General features: G+C 38.0%; 1 protein-coding gene across 2 annotated transcripts in view; it reads right to left on the reverse strand.

Annotated features, from left to right (window-relative positions):
• The window catches only part of TOX (thymocyte selection associated high mobility group box), a 218,110-nt gene that overhangs the window by 85,544 nt on the left and 112,876 nt on the right, over positions 1–19,690 (reverse strand). For both annotated transcript variants that reach the window (XM_083861978.1, XM_083861977.1), the window contains exons 2-3: positions 17,617–17,682; positions 1,633–1,875 (exon numbers count right to left, since the gene is read on the reverse strand). In XM_083861978.1, coding sequence (XP_083718104.1) covers positions 1,633–1,875; positions 17,617–17,682 — 309 coding nt within the window. The remainder of the gene's footprint in view (positions 1–1,632; positions 1,876–17,616; positions 17,683–19,690) is intronic.

Genomic DNA, 19,690 nt, shown 5'->3' on the forward strand with positions numbered 1-19,690 from the left:
AAGGTTAATGTGAAATATCACAGCTTAAAAGAATGCACAGTTCTGAGCCATAACCGTGGCTCAAAAGAGGTCAATTCAATGAAATACTGTCTGTCTTGACTAGAGCGTCAAGCACTTCTCTTACTTTTTCAAGTCCTTTCATAGCTCTGATTCTCAGAACCCCACGCAAGATTTCACTCAAGCTCTTTAATGCATGCCATCAGCTTTGTAGACAAGCAAGAAAAATATAGGCTCTTTCCATGGAGCATATTTATATTTCTCTATATAAATCTGCCTCTCCTCCACTCCTCCCATTATTGAACATAACCCTGGGGTCACATTCTGACCTCAAACACAAAGTGTGCAACATCCTAGTAAATCACTAACAACTGTGCAACATATAAGAAGCCAATACTTGTGTCCTCTGCTTTTTGGACATTCTCCAAGGGAACACAGAGCTCCTCAAAATTGAGGTAGCTTTATTTTATTTAATTTCCAATAAAGCCATGGGACAAGGCAGATTTTTGCTGTAAACTAAGTCTTTTCCAGCCATCATGGCCCCTGGCTCTGGGGCTGTCTGAGGGGCTGATGGGGAGCTGAACATAGATCCTTCACAACCCAAACCTCCATGTGTTGTGTCAGCTCTCAGGTTCCCAGGACTGATTTATGTTTTTTGGATAATGTGGTGGGGAGCTAGCAAGCTGGGAAGCCTAAACAGCCTCAGTCCCTAAGTGCAGAACTTTTGGTGAGAAGCCTAGACCTTTTATATCTAGGAACAATAGATTCTTATCTGTGGCTGTTGGGATCTGCAGCTCCTGGGCAGCCCATTTAGCCCACCTGGTGCTTTAAGTGCCGTGGGATACACACAATGTCAGGCTCCATCCTCTTTCATGAGACCTTTAACTCTTTTAGAATTGTACATCAGTGTAAAATAATCTTGTCTGGAGCTGCTATGCAAGAAGTATACTAATTAATTGTAGAGCCCACTTGAAAATGTAACTTGAAAAGTAGCTCTGCAGTTGTTGCAAGCAATTTAACATTCAAAGAAGTGATTTATAATATCAGGCTTCACAAGAATATGACCACAATGACTATCTGACAGACTTTATAAGCAAGTTGTCCAGTCATTTCAATTGGATTCTGGCTGGCTAAGGACTGGGAACTGTAAAAAGGCTGTAAGATTTGGCCTAGAATCAGAAATAACATTTGCTGTTTTCCAAACGTGCGGTAAACAAGAAAGTAGATATTAAATTTTTGTACAGCCTCTCAGCACATGCAAATGAGAATGGAAAGAGACTCATCAGACAAATACAGAACAACGGCCATCTGGATCCAAACCCTGCTCCAGCAGGAGTCAGAGCCTTGAGCCTTTTTCTGTCATTATGTACATCCCTGTAAAGCAGGAACACTTCTACTCAAGGCGGAGGAAGGTCACACCCTGGCTTTGAGGAACTCAGCTGAAAATCCCCCCTCACCTCTGCTGGGGGGAGGATTTGGCACAGGGAATACAATGTACTACCCAGAGTCAGGCCAGCACACTCCAAAATGTGAGTGGTGCAGTTGTGGGCCCCCTTGAAGGATTCCAAACAGGTCTGTATTTCCATGATTTTGCACTTGAAACAGAACAGAAGGGAAAGACTTAAAAGTGCTTACCACAGAGAGGGAATTGGAAAGCAGTGTCCCGTCTTGGCCAAGCATGTTGGAAACTGTAATTTCAGGTAGATCCATGTTTTGAGGGTGGAATGGAAGGAGGCCATTGTGGTTCATGGGATGACACAGAGAGTGGTACCCAGACTCGATCTCATTCAAGTGCACCAGGGAGTGGTCAGGCAATGATGGAGGAGTTATAGGAGGTATATTAAAGTCTTCACTTTCGAGACTCGGGCCAGGAAAAGACTGGAGAAAAAAAAGAAACAACAAATGGAGAGTCCTATGAAAGTCATATGAGCACTGCTCAAGAATAACAATAAAAGTCATACAAAACAAACAAAAAGAGCCAAACTCACATACTTCTAAGCACAGTCTACAATTTAATAAAGAATATTTTCAAGATCAATATATTATACAAATGAAGTCTCACCATTATGTATGCAGGAAAAAACACCTCTAAGGCATAAGAATCTATGATACTTTTCCCTTAGAAATATATATTTTTTAAAGAAGGTGAACTCAACAGATTTCAAGGGTCCTATTAAAATTTTCTGAGTGTTCATCTGACTGAATACCTTTTTCATGGGAATTGTGGAAAAGGCAATGCAATTGATAAAATTAATATTGGCACAAAATGGTTCATTTTATTCCCTGCTACTCAGACCAAGAATTATATAGTGAAGAAAGATACCACTTTTACGCTTATGGGAGTATTTACTCAGCTACAAAGAAAAAGAAGAGGTACATACTTAGTATGAATGTGTTTTGTGTTTATAAAAATAAATTTGAAGTATCTAAAATAAAAATCAAATTTTTTCTTTCTTAATATCTAAACTGAATTATACATACATTTTTTCAGTTATCTGAATTAGTAACTCCACCAAACAACTGTCAGTCTTTTGTCTTCTGCTGCCATTAAGATATCCAATTCAATCTGATCCAAGGAAAAGCCACAGGCAAAGTCAGAGTAATGCACAAAGGTGGATAATTGTTATCATTTATCTACAGTTTTTGTACAGCAGGTAGGCTCATTTGTGGGATAGGATGGGTATGTGTGTATTTCTTAAAAGGAAAAGGTGAACATAACAAAGAGTTAAAGAGATCAGTTGCAATGGCTCAGCCTGAAAGCCTGTTCTTCTTTTCTGAGAACAGCCAACTCCTTTGCAAAGTGATCAGTCTTAGCACATCCCATGCCCACAGTCAGGAGATTTATAGCACAGAGACTACTCCCACCCTTCCTGCCCCTCTTCAGCACAGCAGTCCTGCTCTGAGAGCTGCTTTTGTTAATTCTGGAAATGCAAGGATTTAAATACATTCTGCTCCTGAAAAGTGTCACAAGAAAGGATGAGTATGAGGGACCAATTTTAAAGAGCAGTTATTGGAAGAAAATGTTTTCCCCAGCATGAGTTTCCAAATGGAGGGCAGTACGGTATATGAATTCATGCAGAAGGGCAAGGGAAGAATCGATGGCCAATTATAAACAAAGGGATTTTTCATTAGTCATCATAGTAATAATGTCCTCTTGATGCCTGAGGTTACTGTCCTCTGTATGAGCATGTAGATATAAACTTAAATCAGACCAAAACCAAACATATTAAATGTTTTCAGTGAGCTGGTGAACGCATGAAAATCTCCTCTAATGCACATTTCCATGGTTCTGGCTGCTTTGGTTTTTTTCCCAAAAAGGTTTTAATCTCTTCACCAAATATCTTTGTATGAAATAGAACGGGAAGTCTAGTCTGGAAAGGCCAAAGTAAAATCCCCCAAAATGAAAACAACAGAATGGGGTTTGGCAGTGATATCATCACTGTTGTGTGTCAGGACTTTAATTCTACCCATTCATTCCAGCTCTGTTTCTCACCTCCAGCACAGGAATTTGCTCTCCCTTTGCCCCTGCTTTCTCCTTAATGGCAAGCTGGTGTGAGTCTTCTGACCTCTAAGTTGCATTTGCCCCCACTTTTACAAGCCATGATGCAGCCATTTCTCCAAGGGGAAATACACTAAAATAGACCCTCACTAAATACAGAGAAGGCTTAAACATGGCAAAGACAACATTGCATTTACTCAATAACAGTGTATAAACTTTGTAAAACCAACTAAAAGTATTAGGGACAACACATATACTAGCTAGTTGCTAATTATTATAATACAAAATCCATGATGAAGAAAAAGGTGCGTAAAGTGAGGTTAAGATCTAATACCACAATAACTACGCAGCAAGGAACAGAAATTAAGGAGGGACATAAGGCTCTCCTGGACCAGCACTATCCCTGCAGGTACACTTAGATTAGGTAACTGTAATCCTGGTGAGCTTGGACCCATGTAACCTACACCTTCCAGGAGGGATTCATTAGCTGTGAAAATGACATTAATGTTCAACAGTCATAACTGTCTTTTCTACTGTCCCGAAAGACTTACTGCCTCAAAAGGGTTTTCTCTCCCCTGATTTTGCAGGTAGAAAGTATTACCATTTTCTCTCTCTCTCACTGCCCTGTGAGACTTCAGTTCGGTACTAAAAGCAAACATTCTTAAATCAAATATTGACAGGCTATTGGAGGCACTTAGCATATCTTCTCATTTGTACATCTATTTTTGCATGTCATATATGGATGGACCAAGTTTTACTTTTGATTTTTTTGTGTTTCAAATGTGTCTTTAATTAGAAATACTTCAAAAGTGGTGGAACCAATTGACCTGCCAGTAAGACATTAGCTTCACTTATTAAGAGGGAAGTATAAAGCACCAGCAGCTCCACAATCCAAGTTGTGTCATGTATAGGTATATAATAATGTGATATATATTATATGGGTAAAGCATTTTAAATAAATGGTTGTTCTTTGATTAATTACTGAAAAAAATTACACCATTGTTGTTGCTTGTGAACCAGTTAAGAATGTATTTGATCCCACATCACCTACAATATTATTGTCCACTATACTGAAACACAGGATTAGAATAGCAAAAGCTGTAATGACTCACAAAAATAACATATAATTCAAATTATAATATTTTCTATGTTTCTCTATTTTTAATTTTTTTCTTAAGACATAAACTATTGTACTATTTCAGTAAAGCTTGGCAGAATCCAAGCTATATGCTAATGGTATGGACAGATATTCAAAAGCAGCTGCAGAGCACCCTATTCAGCCAATTTGATATTTCCATGCTCAGTATTGTGTGCATGTAATGCATACGGACATAAGTTCATCAGGGAAGTTACTTCAACAGTGATTTCCTGGAATTAATTTGTCTCATCCAGGAGCTTGGTTCAGATGCTTGTAATGACTTAGCACACTGGCCTATCAAACCCAAAATTCCTGGATACATCTGCAGCAAACCCAACATATCCCAGGAACAAGGCTGTTGCAACTGTGCCTGAAGGAAAGTCATGAGGAATGGGACATGTGCTTGTCCTGTGAATAGCAGCCACAAGCTTCAAACACCCACTCCTGCTTTCCTGCCACCTCTCTCCTTGTGGTTGGAAAACCTATTTTAGTAACATCTGAGGTCCCCTTGATGCGACTTATCCACTGCTGGCAATCGGCTCTCCTGGAATGTTGTATTGTCACCTTCTTCTGTACAGGGAAATTTTAGGGAAATTTACCAAAAAGTCAGTCTCAAGCTTAACCCTGCAGCAAGAACTCCCACTCCCAGACCAGCCATCATCCTGTCCCAGCCTCTGGGCTTCCTTAGAGCACCATTTCTTCCAACACAAACCATTTATCTGGAATTTCTAATTGAAGCTGTTATCTAGCATCCAGAGCATCGGGGAAGGCTACACTCCCTGTATCCAATTATAAATCATAAGTATAGCTCATACATATTAATAATAAATGGTGGCTTGTAGTTTCAGCTGCTTTAGATTTTTCTTGGGGATGGGGAAGGTTAGGGTCTTTCCCTTCCACTCCAAGGGCTTTTCCTTCATAGCTGGTTTTCCCATCAGCAGGACTTGCTATATTCAGAAATACATGGAATAGCTCCTTTTTATTCTACTGGTCACAGAAACCTCAGCAAGCTCACTTTTCACTTCTGATTAACAAAAACAAACAAACAAAACGAACTCCTCCAAACAAACAAACAAAGTAGCAGGAATGCTTGATTTTCTTTACCACAGAGATACTAGGAATTTTGCCAGTGGTTTCACCTTCATCTCATGATTACTGGAGTGAATGAGGTTTTAATCAGCTCTTCAGTTTAGGGGAACATCTTAGGTCTTTATTACGTTCCAGAGAGAAAGCCCTCTGCAAATTAACACCATTAAACCAACTTTACAGCACTGAACAGAAACAGGCTTAAATTTTTCTTTATTTTAAAGAGCATTTTCATTACACCTGTGTTTATTATAAACAGATTTCAGTCTAGTTCAGATGGAATCTACACAGTGGAAATCTCAGAACTGATTATCCTTAAACTTGGGCTATCTATAGACACAATGTTATGAAAGATTTTTCAATTAAGAATGTCTTCCCAAATTTAGAGGACAATATTCTATGTTTCTGGCTAAATATTTGTGACATTTCTGCTTGAAATGATGAAAAGTTCATAAAACAAATCCACTCTGAGACTGAGAGACTTCATTATCTATATGCTACCTTGGCATATCATTTTATGAGATAAGCTTGTCAGAGTAAAATGATATGAACACTTAACTCTGACCCACTGTCCAGCCCAAACCCAAGCTTTTGTTTCTGAACAAGATCCTATTGGTCCACTTCAATTTACCTTTTAAGCCACATAGCCTGGTCAAATCCAGCAACAAGCTGTGGAAGGAGGGGCAAAACTGGGACACCGAGAGGAAGTTTATGTCAGGAGTCAGTTCTTTACTTTGACAACACATAACTCAGATTAGGGCTACGCATCCTGCTGTGCTGATAACACAAACACAAAAAAATCTAGTATTTAATTTTGAGGTTACTCATCAGAAAAGTAAGGGAAATATTGCAGGAAATACAAATACAGCCCTTTTCCTTAAGTACTCTACAGTGATAACAGCTTATTGGCCAGCAAAACTTACTTATGTTTCAAAATAATTTTAATAGAACTTTAAGAAGTAATCAGAGAAGGCCAATCAAAGGAGAAGACTCAAGCAGACTGGCCACAAGAGGCAGCAAGCTTTCAAACATCCAGATAAATCCCCCTGGAAAGAGCAGAATTGTTCCTGTATGACAGCACAGAAGATAACATTCACTAAGTAAGTCTGATTCGTGTGCTCAGTGGTTGCATCAGTCACCATGCATTTACTCAACAGAATCTCGTATTAGCAACAGTTCTTTAAAAATTGGGAATTTGCCTATAGATATTTAATTTAAATGATATGAATGGTTCTGCCAAGTATGTAGAGCGTGTCTTAATTTTTCATTTGCACCAAGGGTTCTGCATCTGAACTGTGGAAAGATGCCAGTTTTTAAAAGATAGATGCTTCAGGCTGTCTCCTCTTCTATTATTGAACATGTTGTTACATAACTGAAATACTTATGAATCGAGAGTAATGTAAAAACAATGAGCTCATTAGAAGAGGAAAAACAGCCACGTACCTTATATAAATTTGAAAGTTAGGATAACATATTTGACAGTGGATATTTCCAGGAGTTTTAATAGGATCAACCTTATCTCTAATTTCTAAATGGAGTACCTTCAGAAACAAGTGCTTTTTAGCTGCTTTTGTCTCTGCATGAACAAGGCTTGATAGCTTGAGACTATAATGCATTACTGTGGAAACCTTCGGTCTCTTACATAAATCATCTTAACACTCAGCAAGAATTGTCCAACAGTGCCATTGATATGTTCAAGTCAATGATCCTGAAAACAATTTTTTTGTGTTTCTTCATATGGTAGACAACAGCAATAAATCATATTCATTTAAAAACACACAATATACTAATTTATCAAACCACAGCTATCAAAAATGTATTACAGGGGAAGGTATAACTTTTTTGTATTGTGTTAATCAATTTCTCTAATTTGCATTAGTTAAAGGCCAAAGCCTCAAGCAAAACATTAATTTTCCTGTACCAAATGAATTCAGTTTTCAAGAAAGAGAATGTGCTGAAAATTATATTATTAATTTTAAACAATCATAATTTTCAAATCATACAGAACTATGTAAAACAACAGACTTTTAAAAAGATTTCACTCTTGAAAGTCATTTCATTAATTACATTAATTTTATGCACATAGCATAGCGCTTTGCTGGGCAATGTGTTTTCAGTGGAGGCTTTAAATTGAAACACAGTTTAAAGATGACAATAAGGAGGAGCACAAACATTATAAGAGGCTAAAGGATCTGGGGCCTGCAAAAACCAATACTGTTACTGAAGCAGTTAAACTTCCCTTCAGAAAAAAAATACAACTGTGCACTTTTCCTCTTAAGAACATTTGAGTAAACTTAAAAGAGAAGTGCAAGTTTTTTATGAATTACTGACCAACTGGCCAAAGCAGTTCTTTAGGAATATACAAGAGCTTTAGGCACAAATGGAGCATCCTTAGCCCCCAAAGTGGAGTCTTGTCCCTCTAACCTGTGACTGTCTTTCACCTTCCTTAGCATGTCCCCTGTGGGGATACAAGTGTGGTCATTGTCCATCACCCTTGTCACTCTTATCTCCTGAAAAGAAAGGTACTTTCTCTCCCACAGCATCTACTACTATAATTATTATTGTTGTAACTATTTTTGTTCTTCTTATTACTACTACTAATTACTATTATTACTACTTCTACTACTAGTACTACTACTACTACATTTTAATGAAGGCTAAAATTCTTAAGGTAACTCAGGTTCCTATCTGTCAGGTTTTGGTCTGTACTGTAAAGCAGGCAGCATCATGTATGGTATAATCTTGGACTCAGCACTACAAGACATACTTCCATAATCAGTTACTTTGTGTGCTCAATATTCTTTTTCAACTAGAGATAAAAAGCATATTAGAGATAAAAAACTTTTTAGAGACCCTCTCTGCAAAACATACCTAAATTATGCTCAGTACAAAACGCTGGGTAATAAAACTAGCAATATACATATTTAATAAGCAGAATTGAACTGAAAAAAAAAATAGAAGTCACATCTTCACAAATCCTGCTACTTGAAAATATAGATGATACACCACATTTAACCTGTCAGAAGCCTCATTAGCATCATAGCATAGACTAAACCAGCAATCAAGACAGTGTGCTCTTCACATGTTTACATTTTTAAATGCTCTTAAAATAGGAGTAGTATAGATTTACATTTAAGTATATCTGTTTAGGGGGCAAATATTCTGTCTAAATTTCCATATCCTTTCTGAGAAAGATACCAAAAGATGAAAAAATGTTGTAATCAGGGCACAAAATGATGAAGGACAAAGGATCCTTTTGTTTTTCATTTGGGATTTTTTCTCCTTCTTTCTCTTTTCTTTCCTTAGAAAAGCTCAGAAACAATGGATTGCTTCTCAATATTCAAAAGGACAGTGGGTCCTACCTGTGCTACACTTCTGAATGACTGATGAAATTGCCAGAAAAAAATCTGATTTAATGTAAAATGTCACTACTTGAGAAAAGGAGGACCAAACCAGAGGCATGGCTACTCTTTGCAATTATGATGTAACTCTAGTTTACCCCATGCCAAAAGCTGAAGCATATCAAAGCTCCCAATTCTTACCAGTGGTCCCCTTGGCTTTAACACACAGATTTTAGACCCAGTACTTTACAGTAAAAAAGCCAAGAAAGTGCTCAGTATGTGAACGAGTACAGATTATTTAAGCAAGTAAAAGTGGCAGGATCTGGCCCTCTCTTAATAAAGTGTCATGTAAGCATTGGGACTGCTGGGACCCCAGTAATAAGTTCAATTGTACTGATGTCGTACAAACTATCAGCAGTGTAGTACCTATTAAGACATTTTCATAAACTGCAAGAAATATGCAAGCTATTACAAGATATAATTCTGAAAAACAGACTTCTATGTAAGAAGCCAATTTAAGAGGAAAACAACATAAACAATAGTAACTTGTGTGCTCAAGTGAAGCATCTTTTTAATTTTGAGTAATGAAGATGTCAAGCCAAATGCTAGAGTAGTTTAACTTAATTAGGTGGCCTATTTTTCCAGGCAGCCTTTCATTTCCCATTGAAAACTCAGCTTGTATGCAAGGCAACAAGAGCAATTTTGTCTGTAATGAATACCTCTGGGACTCCACGGAGTGATCATTTGAATGTTACATTGAAGACTGGTTTGAGTAACTAGTTTGGGCTTGTTGAGATGCCAGATTTTGTAAAACTAACTAGATTAATCAAAGACTGGCATCTTATCGCTTTATTCAGTCAGGGGTCAGCAGGTCAAACTGACTCTACTGTGGCAGCCTTTGCCAAAAGGGACAGTATAAAAGTAATTGGTCTAATTTGTATTTGAAATTCACGTAATTCTTCCAGACGTTTTATGGACCGAAAAAGGTTCATTTTATGTGAAGCTCAGTTGAAAAATACTGCCTTTAACATTTCCCATGGTTACATCCCATAATTCATCCACACTGCTGACCTGTAGAGTTTCCTGGAAAGGAAACTACATAACTAAAATATATGATGTCTGTAATCTGTTTTCACATGCTAAAAAAGTTGTACATGAAGGAGCAGAGGGAAAAATTTTGAAGGATATTTTATACTGGCTGCTCATTAAACAGAAAGTTGTCTCATGACATGCACAGCAAAAGGCAGTGCCTTTTCTCTTGTGATATGTGAAAAAATACCTCCAGCTTTTGGACAGAGAATTCATCATTCGACGATTGATTTTCTGTTTACCTTTTTCATGGTAAAAATAATAGCTTTTGTTATTTTTTACTTTATTGATTTATTGTGGGCCTATAACTGAAGTTGCTGTCATTCTGATGTCACAGCTAAGACAAGACACAGTGTTTAATTTACTTCCCTCTCATTTGCAACTCTTAAGAAAAATATTTTTAATTGATCCACAGAATCACTGTGTATACAACAGGGCCAAGTTCTCAATTTTAGCATTACTCTAGCAGTATCTGACATCTTATTCTAAAGCCTCAAATTCTGTAGCTAGGCAATCACCCTCCAAACCTGTTTCATTAAAAAGTTTTCTGCCCACGTGGCTGTAAAGAAATTATAAGTGCAAGATTTCACAGCCAGAAGTCAAATAGAATGCTGAAAAATTTGTTTTACTTGCTGAGTTTCTGATATGATCTCAATTTTACAGATCCACGCTAATGATTTTTGAAGGCTGGAGAGGGACACTTTTGTTTATACAACTGTAATTATGGGTATGTTTGCTTAGGATCCTTAGGGACTAGATTTTGCCCTCTTTAGTGTTTTTATAGTATGTGCTACAGAATAGGCATTAAATTAAAGAAATTAAGTTAAGGCATGTTTAAGTAACTCATTTTTCAGAGATAAGTAGGTCGTATACATTTCTTCTTCTGGTCAGAGTACAAGTTCCGCACCTTTTGAACATAACTGACTAAAATGAATTTAAGTAAAAAAGGGTAAAGGTGTTTCACCTGAGTTCTTTAATGTGAAATTTGTAAAAGCTCTTAAATTCCAGCCAACAGGCCCTACCTAATTCTGACTTCTATTTTTATAAAAGTTGAGGCATCTCATTTAAAAAAAAAAGAAATCCTTGAATATATACATAGGACATGTTTATACACTTTGCATTAGAGACATTCATACATACTTATATAAAACATCTCTGTGGAGAAGGGCTTGGGGATACTGAGGATATAAGTTGGACATAAGCTGGCAATGGGCTTGCAGCCCAGAAAGCCAGCCATGTTCTGGGTTGCATCAAAAGCAGCATGGCCAGCAGGATGAGGGAGGAGATTCTGCCCCTCTGCTCTGCTTTTGGGACACCCCACCTGGAGTGCTGCATCCAGCTCTGGGGTCATCAGTGCAGGAAAATATGAACTTTTTGATTTGGGTCCAGAGAAGAGCACAGAGGTCCAAGGGCTGAAGCGCCATTCCTATGATGAAAGGTTGAGTTGGGGTTATTCAGCCTGGAGGAGATTCTGAGGAGACCTTATAACACTTTTCAACATATAATGAGGCTTCTAAGAAAGATGTAGAATGACCTTTTATCAAGGCCTGTAGTGTCAGGACAAGTGGCAACAGTTTTAAACAGAGAGGATAGATTTAGACTGGACACAGAAAGAAATTCTTTACTGTGAGAGTGATGAGACATTGTAAGAGACTGTGCAGAGAATTTATGTGTGTCCCACCACTGGAAGTTTTCAAGGTCATGTTGGATGAGGCTTGGAGCAACCTGATTTAGTGAAAGATGCAACTGCTCATGGCAGGGAACTGGACTAGGTGATCTTCAAAGATGCCTTCCAATTCAAACCATTCTATGATTCTAAAGATGCATATCTATAAATATACATACATAGCCTTGTTAATGCAACAGTTGATGTATTTTTATCAGCGACTCTCGGTTCTTTCCAGACTCTGTGTGGTGTTAAGATAATATTAAAGACTATGTTTTACACAAAAGTGAAAGGCAGGGTAAAATTACATCTACCTTTAACCATTCATTCAGGATCTGAAAGGTCTGACTGGTATTTTTCTTTCCCTAAGGTCATTTTAACCTATGTCTTTTTTTTTTTTTTTTTTTTTTTTTTTTTTTTTTTTTTTTTAACATAGCATTTATAGATTACTTCAGAGAAATGGAGGACCAAGAAGTAGACTCCCTTCTGTTGATAACCTATTTTTGAAACTAAAAGATAATGGATCACAAAGAGGGAGGTAGAATATGGTCCAAAACAGCCCTGGACTGCAGCCAGCCAGGAAACTGCCCAGGAGGCATTGCCCTCTCACTGTGGAGCAGCCTCTCAAATAATGAGAAAAGGCATTCCAACTTTTAGGCAGGACAGGTCAGGATAGTAGGTCCCATGGATACATTGGACCATGGAATGATTCTCCATCTGAGAATGCTGCTTTTTCTCAATCCTTTCTCAGGCAGACAACTCCTGCCCTGCTCTGCTAATGGAGACTGTTGTAGGCAACAAGAAGAGCTGTGTCTTCTGGCAGTACCTTGGAATTTTAGCCTACCTACAGGGAAGGACCAATACAGAGCAAGTGAGGGAAGCTATTATGTAGCATTTAGCCATCCCTACTTCACATGAGCAATAGTTATGTCATTAATAATCTAAGAAATTATGGTATAAAAATGTAAAAAACATATGAGGGCTATATGTAGGATCATGTGCATAAGGCAACATTAATATGAAAAATCTCTCTTTTGGATGTCATTCCATTCTATTTCACCCTGTAGCTGTACAAAACAAAACAGTTTTGATACCCATGGTGCTCCCTCTATCAAAGAGCATGCAGATATATTTTAGATAGATCTCCCTGGCATAGCTCTGGGAAGCAGAAAAATACCATCTCTGAGCAAACAGTATTCCTTCCTCTGCCTCAGATCTTTTCTTCCCAGTGGGACAATAGGGGTACTGCCCCAAATCATCAGCTCCAGGCCTGTTCTCATCCCTCAGTAAGGCTACAAATGTATTAAAGCTTTGTGCAACAGAGTCCTGAATTACATTCCATATTGTGACTAGGAAGAAATGTAAAATAACCAATACAATTTTATGCTGTGCATGGCCCACAAATTACATGAGGAGGAATAACATAAAGAGTAATTAGTGTCCAAGATTGCTACTATAGGTGTGGGGAGAAAACAATAATTGGTGGGAATCTCAAACGCAGATCAGTTGGCACAGTTTTATTTTAAAATGATAAATAGTTTCAGACTCAAGTGCAATTAGTAGGTGAAAATGTCACAGTTTTACTGTGTATGTTTGTTAATATGGCTGGCAGAACTCATTTAGGAGATGTCTTCAGTGTAGAGTCCTGTACTACATATATTATAACCAAAAATGCAGTACTTACACACATATATAAAATGTACACAGAGACAACATTGCCAAACAGCCTTCTGGGACAGTTTAAAAGAATATCATTAATTTTTACTGTATACTTACTCTTCTGGCTCAGTTCCAGCACTGGCTTTCTGTAAAAATCATTTCAAGTATAGAATTATGCTATTTGCTTGCAGCAACATCACAGGAACAGTAGTGAGCCATATGTTGCTACTTAGCAACTTGGACTGTAAGTCCCAAAGCATGTACTGATTTGAAAATTGAACAGAAATGATAATTATTGTTGAGGGATGCTGTGAGGCAACTTGTCTTGGATTACCAAACTATGCAGATGTTTGATGTTATATAGCAAAAGGAACAAAACTATATTTTTCCTGTCCAATCGCTGAGCTTTTATTTGTGTTAGCCTAAAGGGGATAAATTGATTAAAACCCGTATAATAATATAAGGTGATGTTTTTCTAGATATGAAAACTGGAGTGAACAGAAGGAATTGAGGGGTCTGTCAGCATATATCAGGATGGCAAGAATTCTGCCTCTATGTTCACCTAATGCTGAAGATAGCCAAGTGGAAACCCCTTGGTCCTTGGTGTTACATACCATGACTCAGTTTGCCAACTCACTCCCCAAATAAGCTATGTGAGACTCTGAAATTAGAAAATTATGCTTGTGTTTGACTCAGTCAGCATTGACCAGAGCTTGAATAAAGGTTCCTGATAGGACTATGTATCTCCTTACATGTGGGATTCATGTTTTAGTTAACATGATGCGAATGCATCAAGAAAAACAGAGTAATCAATTCAATCCTCATTCTGACAGGATTCAACCCCCTATCTCTGATCTTGTGAGGGAACAGCCAAGTTATTAAGGGTGGGAAGGAGCCTGCATTCCTCTCACTGAGGTCATACCACGGCAAGACTCATGACCACAGGTGCAAAATAGACATAGGACAAAATTATCATAAGAGCAACTATGCTGCCATCTGAGAGAGAACATTTCCTCCTCTCTTTTTATGACATCATGCATTTTACCTCCAGTAACAGAGGCAGGAAAATGAACAAATGCTCCTAAAACCATGGTCAGAAAATACAATTTAATCCTTTCCTGTTCCTCTCCCTAGCCTTGTAAGCTACACAGCCTTTCATGCTTTGTTTTCAGAACAGGAAATACTGTATTTTTTTCCAGTAGTCAGTTGACCAGTTTTGGCTGACCACCAAATGTTTATGCCAAAGAAAGGAACACCACACCATTACAGTCAGTGAAGACCTCAGAGATACTGTCAGTGAAGAATTGGGTAGTTCCTTTGAGGAACAACTATCAGCTGCCTATGTCAGGAACATCTTTGGGAAGGCTCCTCTCACAGTTGCAAGTTCTTGATGAAACTTGATAGGCAGGTTTCCATCACACCCCATATTCCTGTTCTCAGTGAAGTTGTTTTGTCTTTTTTTTTTTTTTTTTTTTTTTTAATACTGTTATTATTACAGACTTTCACATATGCTCCAGCCTACACAGAGCTGGAACACCTCTTGTGCGAAGGCAGGCTAAAAATGCTGGGGTTGTTCAGCTTGGAAAAGAGAAGGCTCCAGGGAGATCTTAGAGCAGCTTTCCAGTATCTAAAGGAAGCCAACAAGAAAGCTGGAGAGAGACTTTTTACAATGGCCTGCATAGGTCAAGGAGGAATGGCCTTAAGCTGAAGGAGATAGGTTTCAATCAGACATTAGGAAGAAGTTCTTTGCTGTAAGAGTGGTGAGGCACTGGCAGAGGTTGCCCAGAGAGGTTGTGGACTTCCCATAAGTAGAAGTGTTCAAGGCCAGGCTGGGTGGGGCTCGGAGTAACCAGGGCTAGTGGAAGGCTCCCTGCCCATGATGTGGGGGTTACAACTAGATGACCTTAAAGGTGCATTCCAACCCAGTCCATCCTATGATTCTGTGTATTCGATTAAAATCACTGCAACAGTGTAAGCACCAGGAGAAAATCCCAGCAAGGGAAAGGAGGCTGTGACAGCCCAAAGCTGACAGCTACTCCCAACCAGGCACAGAATGCTGGTTGACTGGCACATACTTGGTAACAACTTAAAAACACTCTGCCTGGCAATTGAGCTGCTTCCTGCCACATGGATCCCCCAGAAAAGGACAGACAGATTGCCTTTGGTTTTGAACTCTACCCGGGAGCCAGACACCCCCAGAGTTCGGCTTTGCCATGGTCACATTTTAAGTTTGTAAGCCTTTTCTTGGTTCCAGCCCTTAGTAAGAATTCAGGATTTTCTGACATCTTTGAATTTGGAATGTCACATTTGATAGACTTTGTTTCCTTGAAGACAAAGTCATTTGCATTTAAAATACTTAGGCCTGGCTCTTTAAAGGTACTTTAAGAACCTTACTTTCTATGCAACCAGTGAGTGTTAGATGCATAAATATATCTGAGAATCTGGGCTCTGTTAGCACATGTAGAAACCACATAAAAGATTAAAACTTATACTCTTAATTTTTCAATATGCCATTTAAATTATTTAAACTACATGCATACACAGTACAAAAATATCAACAGAAGAAAAATAATTCTGATTTATAATGTGGATTTGCAATTTTTTATTCAAAACTATTTAAGACAGACATAATGATTCTCTGAAAGGTAGCAGCTGCCTGATAACAGCAATCATTCACAGAGTTTGTATTTCTACTGTTTCAAACAAATTCAATTAGCCCTTGCACTTCAAAACCCTTAAGGCAAAAATGAGATGATACTAGGCTGCTTTAATCTAATAGTAATACTAAAACTTGTCAGTACAGTTTTTGGATTAATGGTTAGAGAAAAATTAATAATATAATTTTTCATTTTTTAATCAAACAGTTCTATTCTAAACTACCTCTGGATCTTGGAGGGTTCTTAGCTGAATAAGTTCAATCATGCACAATTCCTAAATGAAAAGAACTATTGGTCTCTAAAGGTATTTCAGAGTGACTTCAACAGAAAGCTGGGAAGCAACATGGTGGAAGACTTTTAAGATGGACTTTTTGACTGAACCATGTACTCATCTCACACAACCTTCTTCCTCCCTGCCTCCAATGGACCTGTGTACCTGAACAACACTACTTCATGAAGACATTTAGCTTTGAATGCACACATTCTAAAACTGTTGATTCCTAAGTTACATCCAGCTAATCTGAACATAATTACAATGCATGCAAACTTATTTCCCACCTAATGAGAGTTTCACACATAAGCCTCCTGGTTCTGTCAGGCCAGACACTGCTGGCCTGAAATACTGCATGACATAGACCACAAGTCTGATTATTCACAGCAATTTCTGACACAACCTAACTGATCTGCAGCACCATCCCCACCACTTACTGGTGCGAAGTTAAAATGAAACACATGAAGTAAATGAAAAATTCCTTCCTATATATAGATGTAGCAACAGGTAGACAATCCAAAACTTTCAAAACTATTTTTGCTTTTTAAGGAGTAATTAAAATTTGCAATTCTTAGGAATCTATAGGATCTTTGGATTCAAATGGAAAGGTGGAAGATTTTTCAATATACATCCAGTCTCAAAATTTAGTGCGTATGGTTACCCAAAAGGAAAATTACTCAAAAACACCTTTAAAGAATGCACATCACATTAAGCCTTTTGGCCTGTAAGCTACAGAAGGCTAAGTCATTGCCTTAACCCCACTGCTAATTGTGCAATAATAGCAACATTCCTCAGACATAGGATTAGTGTTAAAAATGTAATTCTTCAGCTGCTCTATGAGTGATAATTAAAGCTATTTGTGACACGTATAGCTTATAATGATTAACTTGTCTGCAGTCAGATAAACAAATAACTTGCACCTGTAAAGACTTTATTTCCTGAAGGTAAAACAACTGTTTAGGAAAGATCATGCTGGCAAAACAGCTGCTTGCATTCTGGAGAGGAAACAAGGTAGTATCTTTCAACAAACGCCAACTCTGGTGTTTTATCAGCTCTATCTCATTAACTGGAAACAAGGCTTAAATGCTTTGTTTATAAATTATGATTATTCCTGATTGCAGCAGTTACTGATAGTGCCACTCATTTGCAATGCAACTCTTTGAATTTTTTTAATTACAATTTGAAACAAGGCAGAGAAGATTAATTAACCCACCTGGCTGGCTGGCACGTAGTCCTGGCTTGGTTCTGTCATACTCATATACATGTTCTCACCGTCAAACTGCAAAGGAAATAATAGTAAACATTCAGCAAATTTGATTTTTCAGCATTGACTGAAAAAAACAGTTGCTATAAAATAATATTACAGCCTGGTTTTAGAGACTTGTAATTGCATGTGTGCATCTTGTCTTTGATGTTCCTGTTGTCATCCTTATTGACCCTGGATGTCAGTGATTTGGAGTAATTAGCAGTCTAGTAATTACAGCTAGCAAGGAAGAAATGAATGGTTTCCTTTCATCTGCAATCTGTTTTAAAACAAAATGCCTCATTTTGTGCACCATGTATACATATTGCTGTTGGTTGCAATGAAGTACTAAGTGAATTGCACACTTACTGAGAAAAGGAAGATGAGAATACAATCTGCACTAAAATGCATCTTAATGGATTCCAACTTTAGCTTCTGAGCAGAACAAGATTTGAAATTTCGAAACAAATTAAACCCCCTCCAACTGAAATGTTCCCATATCAGAAAGTGGGAAATACATTTCCAGACAGCTTTCAGACATCTGAATGTATGAAAGAGTATACCTCCCGTCCGTATGGTGTAAAAGGATAGTTTGCTTGATGTGTGAATAAAATAAACATTCATAATCAGAACTGCAAAAATAACCATCTGTAAATGATAAATACCATTCCTGGAAATATATACAATATATAAAAAAGCTTCTTTGCTTCTTTTTTTTCTTTCCTTTTCTTTTCTTCCTTTTTTTTTTTTTTTTTTCTCAACTGCAGTTAAGAAGTAACGGAAATGTCATAGAAAGGAGTTGATTAAAATCTGAAGGTCTAGATGGAGAAAAACTGTCAGATCTGAAGCCTCATCCTGTACCAGCACAAAGAAGTGTAAAACTACTGATTTCTTACATAGTCTGGAAAATGTTGCCACAGAACTCTTGTCACACCCACTCAAGTGGCCGTGCCAACAGGGTGACGATAGTCCCAGTGTCTGCTCAGGAGCTAGGGAAAATCTTTTCAAACCTTTTAGACAGAAATGAACAACAGCAGGAATTCCTATCTCCGGTCATCAACCACAAATTTCCAGCTGTTACGAGGTCTGTTTGAAATAATTTGCACCTAACCCCTCATGTGAATGCTTAGAGTGACATATTTTGGACATCAGCCATTGTTTTGTATGACACAGCAGCTTTTTTAAGAAGTCCCTACTACTGAGATTTCTCTTCTCCTACAGAAGATGCCCGTGAAATATCCCATGGACATTTTCTGATCAGTGCTCAGCTTCTGGGGATATTCTACCTGCAAGGTGCACTATATTCAACTAGCCCGAGGTGGCAAAGTTAAACTGTGGCTTTGGCAGATAGGTCTACCAATTTTTGCTGAGGTGGCTGAAAAGGTTTCGGCTTCCAGCTGTTCATCCTCTTTCTCTGCCAGAGGCTACAAGGCTTGTAACAGCAGCAGTAACATGAACAAGTGCCAGCTCCTGGCACAGCAGCTGATGGTCTGCCCTTCCTGGCCAGAGCTATTTAATAGTCACAGACTATCTGTCAGAAGTCCTAGTTTCATGGGAGGGAAAGGATTATGCCACAGACACAGATCTGCCATAGGGAATAAAGTATTTCCAAATTTTGACAGAATAGAAATAGTTAGATTAGATCATAAAATAGAGATTGATGCTTTTTCCTTCTTTGTTTCTTGTTGACGTGTACCATTTCTTTTAGCTTTCTCATTCAATAATGTTCTTATTTATAAGCATTCAAAGTAGAGCTTTGGAGAAAAAAATTTAGTATCTGGATTGGAAAAAAATGCATTGTTTCTTCTACTCAGATGGACAGGTGAAATTCTGAAGAGAGATTTCACAGCCAGTAGTTGGAAAGCAAGCACTCCAGTGCAAGGCCTACTGGAGCTCAACTTATACAGCTTGTCAGACAAAAGGCTGAGAGGTGCCTTGATCACTGTGATTGGTACTTACACCCTGGAAAGATGTCTGATAGCAAGATGTCAGCCTTCCTGACAGTGGTATAATGAGATCTAGTGCTGAGAAATGGGAGTTACAG

The sequence above is a fragment of the Zosterops lateralis genome, assembly GCF_965231275.1.
Source record: "Zosterops lateralis genome assembly, chromosome: 1".
In the NCBI taxonomy this organism is placed as follows: Eukaryota; Metazoa; Chordata; class Aves; order Passeriformes; family Zosteropidae; genus Zosterops; species Zosterops lateralis.